Genomic DNA, 13,589 nt, shown 5'->3' on the forward strand with positions numbered 1-13,589 from the left:
TAAAATAAAATAAAATAAAATAAAATAAAATAAAATAAAATAAAATAGAAGCATCTAGAGGGGCACCTTGGTGGCTCAGTCAATTAAGCGTCCGACTTCGGCTCAGGTCATGATCTCATAGTTCATGAGTTTGAGCCCAGCATCGGGCTCTGTGCTGACAGCTCAGAGCCTGGAGCCTGCTTCAGATTCTGTGTCCCCCTCTCTCTCTGCCCTTCCCTGGCTCATGCTCTGTCTCCCTCTGTCTCTCAAAAATAAATAAAAGGTTTAAAAAATCCATAAAAACAAAGAATCTAGAAATAGGAGCCTGTAGTTTTAAATGAAGTCACATGCGTCTCTCTAAATCTATCACTGTTCTAATTCAAGTAGTCTTCTCTTTTCTTGTTTTGGAACCATTTGGTGAAAACAGTGAAGAAAAATCAGGTAATGAGAGACTTAAATACAGAGAACAAACTGGAGGGGCAGGTTGGGGGGGTGGCTTAAATGGGTGACAAGCATTAAGGATGGCACTTTTCAGGATGAGCAGTGGGTGTCACACTTAAGAGATGAATCACTGGGTTCTATTCCTGAAGCCAAGACTACACTGTATGTTAACTAACTTGAAAATAAATTTAAAAAATAAAAATAATAATCAGGTAAGCATTCTAATCATACCGTGAAGACAATGATCCTTTGGACTGTGAAACTCCCACATTTTTTTCTTTTTCTTTTCTCTTTCTTTCTTTCTTTCTTTCTTTCTTTCTTTCTTTCTTTCCACTTTTATTTGGTGATTTTAAAAGATTATTTTTACTGTTCATAATAAGTTACATTTTTCTTTGGTTTGTGAGTTATAAAGTAAATATTCAGGTTAAATTTTAGAGACAGCAGTACAGTTTTCTTATCCATTTCTGTGTTACCTCTGCAAAGAATCTGCTTAATGTGATATCTCCATGCTTACTCAGGCCATTAAATGCATGATTTGGTAGAGTCTGGTCCTTTATAATCAGCAGTTAATAGAAATATTGGAAGCAATAAAACATTACAAATTTGTAAAATCATTTTCCGTAACCATTTGAAAATGCTATTAAATTATACATGTGCTTTAACTTATCACGGAAGCGAGTGTATGTGATAAGAATATTTTATCTAAGCCACTATCTGCTTGGTGTAAGTCCCTCTGTTTTTGTCATGGTATTTTGCTACAATGTTGTTCTATCTCACTACTGAAATGCCACATTCAGAAGAACTATGTATTCCTAAATGAATTTAGCAAGAATGTAGTTATAGTTGATGAGTGGCTAATGATAATGCTGAATTATTTTTTAAAAACCTTAGCTCTGTAAGAGGCTTTTGCTATATTTACATTAGCAAGAGAACTTATGAGTCAAGTACAAAGAGGTGATAAAGATATATAAAGTTAAATGTCCATTGAGACGCCTCAAAAGGGAAGCATGCAAAATGTGCGTTACGGACAACTAAACCACTCAGTTGACAAACACTCCCTCCACATCTTAGAAACACACGTTAAAAGGTCACAGTCAGTTTTGATCATAGGAGAACATGGGCATTCTTACCATTATTATAAGGCTGCCAGAGTCTGAATCTTGTAGCGTTGGTTTGGGCAGTATATGGCAAGGGGACATTAATGAAAAGTATGTTTGTTGTTTGAGGGAAGTAAAATTCATCCATTAGGAGCCAAGTGATTCCCCCGTTGATGGAGAATTGTAATAGAATAGAGTGAGACCTCTCTGGGGTACCTAAAAAGAAGATACCACAGGCATAAAACATATTGTGATAAAAATGGGGAAGTGGTATGTTCTAAGAGACTATTCTTCGGGCATTGATGCATAAGCTGACCTGTATTTGCATAGAGGCTTTATAGTCCAAATGCTTGGGAGGCAGCTTAAAGCTATGACAGGTGGGGCTTTCTGTATGAATGTATCTCAAAATGCACACCAGATCTTAGATTTTCACATGACAGTATCTCTCTCTTTCTCAGATATGAACACATTTCTTTCTATATTTCAGTTAGGAAATATTACATCAGAAAATTTTGATTCTACAGGCATCGCAATTTTACAAAAAGGTCAAATGTTTAAATCTTAGGATACAAGCAAAAATCAACTTGAAAGTTTATTATATCCAAATGGCATTATTTGTCGAGAAAATGGTTTAGTTAATATGAAAGGTCATAGTGGCAAAGAGCTGTCTCTTTTGGGTTCACATCTGTCAAAGAAAATCCAAAATTTCCATAAGTTAAAATTTTAAAACATAAAATCCTTACACCTAGGAAGTGGTGGTGGAAAAAAGACTCAGGGACATGATGATAAATTTACCATAGAACTAGCATGATTACTTACTACACCTATATGAAATTATTGCAAAATCAGTAGTTACCTTACCCTTATGTTAAGATGAACGTAGATTATAGAAGCGCATTTGTGAATGTTTATTTACTCAAGTTTATGTTAGTTCTTCCATGTAAGAGAATCTATGGGCCTCAAATCCATTTTTTCTTTGTGGGGGAGTAATTGTGCAAGGTAAGAGGGAGTTCTTCTGAAGGGAAATAATGAATTCTACCCATAGAAATAGCTTACCTTTTGCTATAAACCTAAGTGAAAACTGGACATACATAGTATTGGTACAGTCGAGATCTCTTGAAATAAACATCCTCAGTCCTTCCTGAAAACAACAACATATACGTTAAGCAACTTTATTTCATCTGCAAAATTATTTTCCTTTGACTTTTAAACACTTAACTTGTATTAACTAAGTAATAGATACATATAAGTAATGATCAAGAAGCAATGTTTGGCCCAGTTCAAAAGGAAAAATTGATGATTTTCCCTTTCTTGAGGCTCTCATGTCCTATGATTGCAGAACACAATTTCATTGTCTCAACTCTAAACCACGCTTTGCTGTGACTTTTATGAAAAGCAGTGCAAAAATGATAGCATTACATATCTACAGGCCTTTTTAAAAAAGTTGCCTCCTTTGACCACAGCATGCCATGAGAGGAGTAATGAGGAATCAGACGGAAATTCTCTGCCAAGTGAGCCTGCTGGAAGTTGGGAATTAATAGGTAACTTTTACAGTGTTCCAAGGAGTCTCAGGAACTTACTACTCCTTTGTGCATGCTGACAGCCCTGGGAGGCTCTCATTCAGGCTGACACAACACCCTCCAGTTGGTCAAGTTAAATAAGGCATAACTAAGCAAGTCCCCATGCTTCGGCTGTAACTGTTCATGCAGAGAAGCCAAAGAAGAAAGAAAGCGATCACATTAGCTTTGGTAATTTTTTCTGCTAATTAACTATTTCTGGTTGCCTGGGATTGACAGCTCTGTAGCTTGTTTTCTCCGTGTGTTTAAAGCACTGCAGTGACAGCCAGGAAAATAGAATTTCTCTATGCATATGTCCTAAGGTACAAATAGGCATTACTATTTAGTTTCTTACTTGGCTATGACTTCTGAATGAAGTGACTCTTTGGCGACATAGGGCTATGTGATACTGAATGGACACTGGATTTCTTAATTATCAACTAACAAACACCCAATGTAATTTTAGCTAGAGAAAGTAAACTCTTCCTCTTTTTCTTAATATTTACTAGAAAGCACAATGCTCAACAACTTAAAAATTTTAAATAGAACTAATTTTGTCATGGCAACCATATTACTGAATGTCTATAACATGCTGGGTTCTAAAATAGACACTTCTTTAAAACACATAAACTTGTAAGGGCAAGAAATTATTATCTTTCTGATGCACAGAAGGAAACTGGTACTCAGAGAAAGTAACTTGCTCAAGATTGTACAGTTTAAAAGCAGTAGTGGTAGAATTCAAACCCAGATATGTCAGACTGTGAAACTTATCTTCCACCCTTTATGGGACACTAGTGTTTGGTTTATTAAATCATCTTTGGCTGTGGGGAGAAGAAAGCCAGATAATGCTAAATTTAGAATTTGAGAATGATTTAATACTGTAATGAAAAAGTAACCGCATGCATACGTATCCCCGAACTTTATAATGCATAGATTCAAGCTTCTAGGATTGAAGGTTGCATTTGAAAATCCTTCTATTCCCAATCTTCGTTTTTCTTTTATCCTAATAACTCACTGCCCTGATCAGTCTGTGGCATCTAATCAATGCCTAGTCTTCATGTCTCACTGTCTCTCCTCTCTCCCTCATACTCTGATAAGCACAAAGCCTTGAAGGGTCTTACAGCTTGGTGCCATGTAGAGGTGGAGGTTATGAGGAATGGTGACTTCTTCAACTTGCCATGAAAAAGCTCTGCCATGGCTTTGCCATGAAAAAGATCCAGCTAATAAAGATCCCTTACTAACAGTAAGTTAGAAGAATATGATGACTCTGCCCCCTTGATTATGGAATTTAAGGATAAAGTGGTTCCCGTGGGCAAATACAGATTAGCCATAAAACGACCATTTCACGTTGCATCTTGTAGGAAAGACTGTGTAGAAAGTGGGCATGACCTACATGAAAGTATGTTTCACGATTGCAGTATCGGCTTATAGTTCGGCCTTTGATATTAATTACATGATGGAACTTGTAGGCCCTGCTCCTGTGTATATTCTAGCTCCCATAGATAGGTTTCTTTTCTCATCCTTTTTCTGGATTCATTAATCCATTTGGGCTAAATGTGGGAGTTCTTTGGTATCCAACAAGCTATTTGAATAGCTGATAGTGCTACTGAATCTATAAACATTAAAGAGGTACTATCATTTCCTTTTTTATGAAAGAATGCCTTTCTAGGTCAAACTGCAGGCTACTGAATGGCACATGCTGAGCCCTCTCTCCATCTTGCAGGGCTGATAGATAATATGTCTAACACGTATAATGCTTGGCTGCTCTTGCATTTGGATGGCTAAAGGGAAAATAGAAAACACCGTGTGTCTTCCTCCTTTATAGGATCTAGGGACCAGGTTAATTCCATTACTTAAAAATTTATCAGGTAAAGATATTTAAATCATGAAAAGTCTCAGGGCTTCCACTTTTTTGGTCTTGTCCCTGTTGCAAACAGATGGGAAGTGAGCCAGTGGTCATGAGAGCTAATGCCTCAGACAAGACTGAAAACACACAAACATGCACGCACGCACACACACACACACACACACACACACACACACACAGAAAAACCAGTAGTTTCCATCCTGAAGGGTCCCACCTCCATTTCTTTGCCCTCTCATAGCTCATAGGGACTTATAAATCTCTCAAACCCCTAAGGGTTTTTTCTCTCTCATCCAAGCTTGAAAAGAGTTCAGGATTCAAACAAGGGTGATAAGCAGTATCTATCAGCTATAATTGAAAAAGTTCCAGAGTGTCCAATTTTCTAAGTATTAGGTGTTCATCATTAGGGTTGTACAGAAACCCATGCAGATTATTGTTAAAGATTTCATTTGCACATCTAGATCAGCTGATTTCCCCATGCTGGGAGATGCAATAAAGCATATATTCACACAGGAAGATGTGCCAACCGGTACAGTGCTTCACATAATTGCTTAACGTCTCTCTCACCAGACATCTAGGTTGAAATACAAAAACATACTAACAATGTCCGAGAATGCTAGGTCACTTGACTCACAAGTTTGGCTTTCTTGAAGTCATGAAAGGGCTCCATTAACAGGAGGAAAAGGGGGGAAAAAGAAAGGAAATGGCAAAGACCTTTTATAAAATCAGTTCCTACAATTCTGCAAGTTATATATTCAACACCACATAAACTGCTACATTCTAGAAGTCAAGATTCTAGAAACTGCATATGCATAATGTGTGTGTGTGTGTGTGTGTGTGTGTGTGTGTGTGTGTGTGTATAATTCCAGCAGAAAGTAACGGAGGTCTGATTATCAAAGTAGAGGAAAGATTTTATGCCTAATTAATCCTAAAGAATGACTGTGCTGAACAGAGGAGGAAACATGGTCCGGGCTAGGTATAAAATTATGCATCATCTGAGAAGATTCAGGAACGCATTTGTGTGGAGCAGTGTGTGAGGAAGGAATTCTGGTAGCAGTGTAGAGGAGCAGAATCTTATCTAACCCCTTTAAAGATGAGTGATGTTCCAGATTTGATGGTTTCGCCATTCAGATTCCCCCTCTCTGCACCATACACTTCAGGCCAAAGGTCGGGATGTAGGTTTCCGTTGAAATCATCCTTAAGAATCGAGGGCAGGGGGACCATGGGCACACAGTAGGCTCCCCCAAAGCCCCGGTCACACCTAAGAAAAAAAAGGAGTGGTGGAAAGGCATTCTTTGTCATGAGTTCAAAAGCCATTTTTATTTTTGCAGGGTAAAGAAAGAAACTGCCAGTTTTATTGACTTACACACAGCGTCCAGCATCGCAAATCCCTCTTCCTGAGCACATCCAGGGGCACCCTGAAGCCAGCACAACATTGTCAATAGCCCAGGAGTCTGCCCCCATGGTGTAGTTGGACTGAATCCACCTGAACCGGGTCCTGGGAGATCTAACCAAAGAAAACACACTTGGTTCGACAAGCAACCCTGACAGTAGGAGAACATTTATTTTAACTCTCCTTTCACTTTGAAGAGCCCTCCTCCCCATTCCAATTTCCTTTACTTCAAAATACTCCCTTCTCATACCAAGTACTGGGTGCCCTTGCCTGCTGAACCCACCAGCAAGAGAGTAGAAGAAAATGTGTTTTTTAAATATTTCACCCTTTCTTCCATGCAAGTGTCTCTGAATGCACCTGGGATGGGAAAGTTATTTCAAACTATCGATTTATTCTGTGTTCGAACAGCGTGTCTGATTTTGATTTTTGCTTTCAGGCATTTACTGTTGTTCAGGATGGGAAAAGAGATGAAAGATGATACACATGAGAAAAGTTGGAATCTCATAAAGTTCTTGCCTTGAGGTCCCTGTTCTACTGTCCCTAAACGGTTTCTGAGACACTAAAATGGAAGCCCCGTGGATATTTTGCCTCCATTTTGGTGCCTGGGGTTCTAGCTCCCTAAAGTTGAGGGTGGGAATGATGTGAGGCGTTCCCGTATTTTCTTTTATATTTGCAATATGCAACTTGGAATAGACTATCAGAAGATCACCTTATCTAGAAAGATATGCAGCTTTAACAAACAGCAGTCACAGACCCTCATTTAGGAACAGATCGCACAGAATTTTGTTAGGTATTTGGAATGTGGAACACAGTCTACTTGAAGAACAATTTCAATAGTAACATTTTAAGGGCTATTGTTTCCCCTACACAAGTACTCCCTCAATGCAACATGGCTGCCAGCATGGTGGCTTGAACAATGTTAAGGCCAACTGGCTTAGGCCCATATACGTGTCCCCTTCATCATCTGACCTCTTCCCTTGTCTTATCTTTCCCCGTTTCTTGCCTCATAATTATACTCCAGCAATACCGAATCCTTGAATTTCCCCATCAGCTCAAGCTTTTTCTGGTCTTTGGGATTTTGTTTTGGCTTACAAAGCATAAATGCCTTTCCACGAACCCTTTTCACCTGGACAAGCTCTACTCGCTTATTCAGTTCACACACTGGCTCCTCCAGGAATCTCTCTCAACTCCCCCAAAACTCACTTAGGTAGTACCCCACTGTGTTTCAATAAAATCCCTATTATCATGGTCACCATTTTATATCATAAACAACCGCTTAGATGTATGTTATCTTAAATAATATATTTGGATCCTGGCGTAGACTTATTCATTCTGTATCAGTGTTCTAAAACATAACAGATATTCAATAAATGTTTGTGGAATAAAAATAAAGTGAATAAATGAGTTACAGATAAGCACTTGTTAAAGCTCTGAGGGTCCAGAGGAAACCATTTTAGGTTAAACAATGAAATGCTTTGGTTTCCTGCATTTTTTTCCTGCCACTTAGTTGTGCATCTCTGAATCAAAATTGAATCAGCTAAATGGGAACCACTATAAGTATTTGATATAGAGAGAATTTAACACAGGGAACTGGAGGCATAGTTAGTGCCAGAGCTGAGAAGCCAACAGGGGTGGGTGAGGAAACCAGAGTTGAGCAAAGTCAGGAGTCCACTACCAGTCCAAGCTGGAGGGGCAGAGGGAGCAGACATGGTTGCTGGTGCCCAGAGGCCAGGGTTACATGGAGGGCTATCTCCAGGGAGCTGGAGCCACTGAAGTTGGCCAAGATGCACTTGACACAGAAAGGGAAGGGGGAGGAATGTCCTGGTTTATCTCTCTTTCTGCTCTGATTATCCTGCCAGTGTCTGCCATTACATCTATCAGGAAGCCAGCCGATGCAGGAAGCTGGCAAATGCAGCCTGCAGAGGCCAACTTGCCTGTCATTCAGAATGTAGTAGTGGCGGGGAGAGGCAGGAATCCAAGGGAAGCAGTCCCAGGATGGCACAATCTCTAACCAGCCACCACAGTGCACATTGGTTCCTAGAAAGATCCCCAAATCACCCAAATGCCTAAACCCCCAAAGTGGAAGCCTGCTGTAAGCCCTCATACAACTCCTGACAGTGATCTGAAACATGCCAGGGAGGGGAAGAAAGATAAAAAACATAAGAGTGTTCCAAAGGAACCAATTTTTTATTCCTACTGTGGTATTGAGAATGAAAAGAAAGAAACTAAGGGTACTCTTCCATATGTATGTGACTTTACATACTGCTTGACGTGAACAAGTATCACTCTGGGGCTATTGGGTAGATACTTATTTTTACAGCAGCACAGAACCCATTTTTACAAGTCAATCTGGTGGGCAGGCTTCATGTTCCCAAGGAAAAGTTGAGACCTGTAAAACTTTTGGAACTCATTCACTACATTCAAAAAAAAAAAAATCTCAACCCATAGCACCTTGTGCCTTTACTTGTTTTTCCTCCTCTGGCATACCCCACACATAATTATCATGAGAGAGTAATAGAATTGCCAAGTAGAATTGCAATTATTTTCAAATTAGGTGACAGGAATCTAAAGTTCTGACACGGGAAGGAAAAAAAAAAAAAAGAGGTTAGAGTGGGAGAGAGCCAAAGCATAAGAGACTGTTAAAAACTGAGAACAAACTGAGGGTTGATGGGGGGTGGGAGGGAGGAGAGGGTGGGTGATGGGTATTGAGGAGGGCACCTTTTGGGATGAGCACTGGGTGTTGTATGGAAACCAATTTGACAATAAATTTCATATATATATAAAAAAAAATAAAGTTCTGACATGAAGCCAAACAACAATTCTCACATGGTGGCGAGGGGAAGGTAGACAGTGATTCGCTTCCAGTTCTGGAATCTTTCTGAGGTGTAAACGGAACTTTCTGTGTAGTGCAGACAGCCAATGGTTGGAGGAACACACTCTTCAGTGACGAGATGCCAGTCCCTGCCATTGTTTAGAGAATACTGGAGCTGCACACTGTGGGCGTCGCTGAAGGGCTTGCTACACCCCATGCTCATTTCAAACTGCAAGAAGGTCGAGGCTGACACGTGGAAGTCCCAGGTCTCAGCATAACGAGGTTTTCCTACAAAAAAGGAAGAGTTTAATGGTAGCACATAATTGTTCTCTCTTTGCTTATTTGGCATCTGTGCTTGTAATGAACACTTTCAATAGCAAATGAAAACCATGTCTTATCTGAAGTGACTTTTTATCTCCCAATTAACTGTTGTTATTTGGGTTAGCCTAGACTTGGACATATGGCAGGCTGCTAATTTGAAAAGCGTTACCACCTTGAAGAGTCTTACATCTGCAATTCTGCGAATTATGAAACATGGGAATGTCTTCAGATAGAGATGTTTTGCTCTGCTTTCAAGAAACCTTAGATCACACATGAAGGACAGTTCTAACGCAGGCTGCCACTGAATGCACTGAGTTGTAGTAGAGGTCAATCCAACTCCTTTTGTCCCCAAGGGTCTCCCCCAGCACAGGCAGTTATGTACAAAGTTTTGCATTAGACAGGCTCCTCTTGGGTTTTAGTTCATTTAGTCCTCTAGTTAATTAAATATTCTCCCCTTATCTGGTGAAAATATATACCTATGTTTTCAGTGAATATCAGAGCAGTATCCATAGAGAGACAGTCAATGCCGACTTGACCTCCTTGTATTCGGTACCAGCTGGCTTGCAAATCTATGGAGCCATCAAATTTGTCCTGAAACCCAGTTTGAGAGCTGTCATTCATTCCTATAAGGACATCATCCAAGGCCCACTGGGCTGAATGCTTGCCTGCAATCAGATGAATAAAGGCAGTTAGAGAAGGTTTATTACAGAGCAATATGAATACCTTTATGATTGTGATTTTAAATCATATTGTCTAGAAACTGAAAGCAAATTAAGAAGCATATAGCACAATGCAGCTTTAACTGTGTGTTCTCAATGCTACCAGGAAGGGTGGGGTGAGTAGTAACTTGCCGTGTTGGGGTTGCCACCATCGAAAAGCTGTAGCGGAGGTCTTTGCCTCCCGTGGCAGGTCAATGGAAATGATCTGTGGTTCCAGAAATGACATGAAGTCCAACTCTCGAAGCAAATGCCAGAGTATGCCGTTGTCATTTGAATACTGAACAACAAGCCCTGAGTTAAAAGACATAAATCCAGTTACTTGGACAGCTTTCCCAGAGGCAAAAAAGGCAAGGAACAGTATTTTTTAAATGGCAAGACTGCAGCAGAAACTTCAAATTGCATCTCATAGAATGAGTGCACATTCATCTAACTTCCAAGGAATGAATTAGTAGACCTGAAGGCTCATCAATTCCTTGACAGTTTCTAATGCACCAACTCCCAGGAAATAGAGAGAAAAAAACCCAAAAAACAAAACCATAAGCTTTTTAAAAGACTACTCAGCTCTGTATGAGTGATGAGTAGGTTGGTAAGGGGGTTGTAAAAATCCACTCCAGATCATGCATTTGAATTTTAGATTCTGTCCTGAACATTACCAAGTCTCATATCATTATTATACACTCAGAAGAAATATCTCAATCTCCTCGGCACAAAATCAAGTAGTGTTTTTTTCTGCCGAAGCACAGACAGTAAGTAAGCATGGCCCAATCTGAAATTCTATTCAACAGAAAGATCCTTTTACTGGCACTTCATACTTTGTCAGACTTTAGTTACTGAAGCTGAAATGAAGTCATTTACTAAATAGCAAAGCAGAAAATTCACTCCCCTCCAATGTTAGTTCTGTCTTCCTTTCTGGGTCACCCTTCCCCTGTTCACCCACTCCATCTACCCAACACCCCTTCACCTGTTGCCAAAGTGACATGATTTATGGACCTGCTCATTAAAGTTACGGACGACATGTGCTGCCCCTGTTACCTCTTCTGGAAACTTTTCTATTTTATTTTTAAAAAAAAAATTTTTTTTTCAACGTTTATTTATTTTTGGGACAGAGAGAGACAGAGCATGAACGGGGGAGGGTCAGAGAGAGAGGGAGACACAGAATCGGAAACAGGCTCCAGGCTCTGAGCCATCAGCCCAGAGCCTGACGCGGGGCTCGAACTCACGGACCGCGAGATCGTGACCTGGCTGAAGTCGGACGCTTAACCGACTGCGCCACCCAGGCGCCCCAAACTTTTCTATTTTAAAAGAGGACATGGGGAAAGGGTAAGGTTGGATGCAAAAAAAAAAAAATTGCTAATGATGAAATGGCAGGAATCAACAGGGTATCTATCTATCTATCTATCTATCTATCTATCTATCCATCCGTCTATCCATCCATCCATCTATCCATCTATTGTTATTGATGGAAAGGGTAGATGGCTTTCCTGCATCTATCTAATTGTCTATCCCATAACTGTTCCTAAGACTGCATATTTATAATTATGATGGGGGATACCAAAATACTTTCTGGGTATTCATAGAAATTATGTTTGGTAAAGTTGTATTTGTTATACTAATTTTGTAATACCTTAACCTTTTTGGAAAGCTTTAAAGTTTACTTATTTTGAGAGAGAATGCACACACACATGTGCATGAGTGGGGGAGGGGCAGAGAGAGAGAGAGGGAGAGAGAGAATCCGAGTAGGCTCTGCATCATCAATGCAGAGCCCGATGTGGGGATTGAACCCACGAATTGTGTGAACTGAGACAAAACCAAGAGTCGGACACTTAACGGACTGAGCCACCCAGGAGCCCTAGAAGATTTTAAATCATTAATGGTACATACAATAACTTTTTAATTTCTACATTATTGACTGATAGGAATTTCTTAATCCTTTTATCATGCTGAACAACTAAGAGTTTACTAAAACTAAGTTTCAGGAACTATTAGGATAAAATATAGAACCAGAAGAAAGCCTTTTAAGGCTAATTGATTGCACATGGATTTATTGTCACCACATCTGACAAGGAATGATGCCAGGAACAACAATGACTAATATGCAAAAAATGAGAAATCTCGGGAAAATTAATCTTACCATATTTAAAATAGATATCATCATTTTTAACGAGAGCATAAAAATAGCACAAAGAAGAGGAAATCTTTGGGGAGAGAGCGTGATGTATACAGGTGTAGTTAGATTGGCAGTTAGAGCTTCAGTGGGTGGCTGTAGATGCATGTATTGGAGGAAGAGAGTCAACTAAAGTTCATGAAGAAAATGGCAGGTAGTCTGTTTCTGGTCTTTATTCTAGTTAAGTTGAGGAATGGCTGACAAAACTCTCGCCCCTAACCCTTGATGTTTGCTCAAAATATGTCCTATTGGCTTTTAATGTGATTTTGGGTGAAAGAGCGGACACTTCAAAATTTAGTTTTTCTTGTGGTTATTAATTTGTGTTGACAGGGTTTACATTTAATTAGATGAGAGAGAGAGGGAGAGAGAGAATAATTTAGACAGTCATCTGTCTGAGGGGTGACCTATTCAGAAGGCAGATTACAGTACCAGAAAGGAAGCATCATGAGAATAAAATCTCACTGGCTGGTCCTTTCTAATACCCTCTACTCAACTATGGTCTCAGGACCAGCACCTGTATCAGCTGGGAACAGGCTTTACCTGTGGTGGTTAAAACATGTCCACAAATTCTTTGACACTCTTCCCTTCAAAGAGTGGAGCTTAATTCTCCTTTTCTGTGTGTGTGTGCCATTGGACTTAGTAACTTACATGTAATAAGCAGAATATGGTAGGAATGACAGTGTCTGACTTTTGACACTAGGCCATAAAAAGCATTGGGCTTTCTTCCTTGATCTCTCTCATGGATCTCTTGCTCTGAGGAAAGCTAGCTGACGGGTAATAGGGGACACTCAAACAGCCAAGGGACAGGTTCACACAGTGAGAAACTGAGGCCGCTTGCCAAACAGCCATGTAAATGAGCATCTTGGAAATAGATCCTCCAACCCTGGTTGGGTCTTTAGATGACTGCCCCCCTCCTGGCTTTTATCTTGTATGCAACTTTATGGAAGATCCTGAGCCAGAGCCACACAGCTAAGCTGTTCCTGAATTCCCAACTCACAGAAATGAGAAGATAACTAATGTTTGTTGCTCTAAGCCACTCAGTCTTGGAGAAATTTATACTAACCCAGTTCTGCTGAATCAGAACCTACATTTTGAAGCTTCCTAGAGGATTCAGGTATCAATGAGAAGCATGACTCAAGGGGTCCATATTCCATTTGGTTTCTGCTTACAATCCTTCTCCTCATTTGCTTTTTTAGGAGGGTCACAAGAAAGTCTAGGATTAGGGCCCAATCCCAAAGGACAA

General features: G+C 39.9%; 1 protein-coding gene across 3 annotated transcripts in view; it reads right to left on the bottom strand.

Annotated features, from left to right (window-relative positions):
- RELN (reelin) overlaps positions 1-13,589 on the bottom strand; it is a 532,794-nt gene that overhangs the window by 82,020 nt on the left and 437,185 nt on the right. For all 3 annotated transcript variants that reach the window (XM_040472867.1, XM_040472866.1, XM_040472865.1), the window contains exons 32-38: positions 10,315-10,473; positions 9,940-10,128; positions 9,157-9,430; positions 6,304-6,444; positions 6,021-6,198; positions 2,574-2,658; positions 1,551-1,733 (exon numbers count right to left, since the gene is read on the bottom strand). In XM_040472867.1, coding sequence (XP_040328801.1) covers positions 1,551-1,733; positions 2,574-2,658; positions 6,021-6,198; positions 6,304-6,444; positions 9,157-9,430; positions 9,940-10,128; positions 10,315-10,473 — 1,209 coding nt within the window. The remainder of the gene's footprint in view (positions 1-1,550; positions 1,734-2,573; positions 2,659-6,020; positions 6,199-6,303; positions 6,445-9,156; positions 9,431-9,939; positions 10,129-10,314; positions 10,474-13,589) is intronic.

Source organism: Herpailurus yagouaroundi, unplaced genomic scaffold (assembly GCF_014898765.1).
Source record: "Herpailurus yagouaroundi ecotype Mexico unplaced genomic scaffold, PumYag 100, whole genome shotgun sequence".
NCBI classification, from domain to species: domain Eukaryota; kingdom Metazoa; phylum Chordata; class Mammalia; order Carnivora; family Felidae; genus Herpailurus; species Herpailurus yagouaroundi.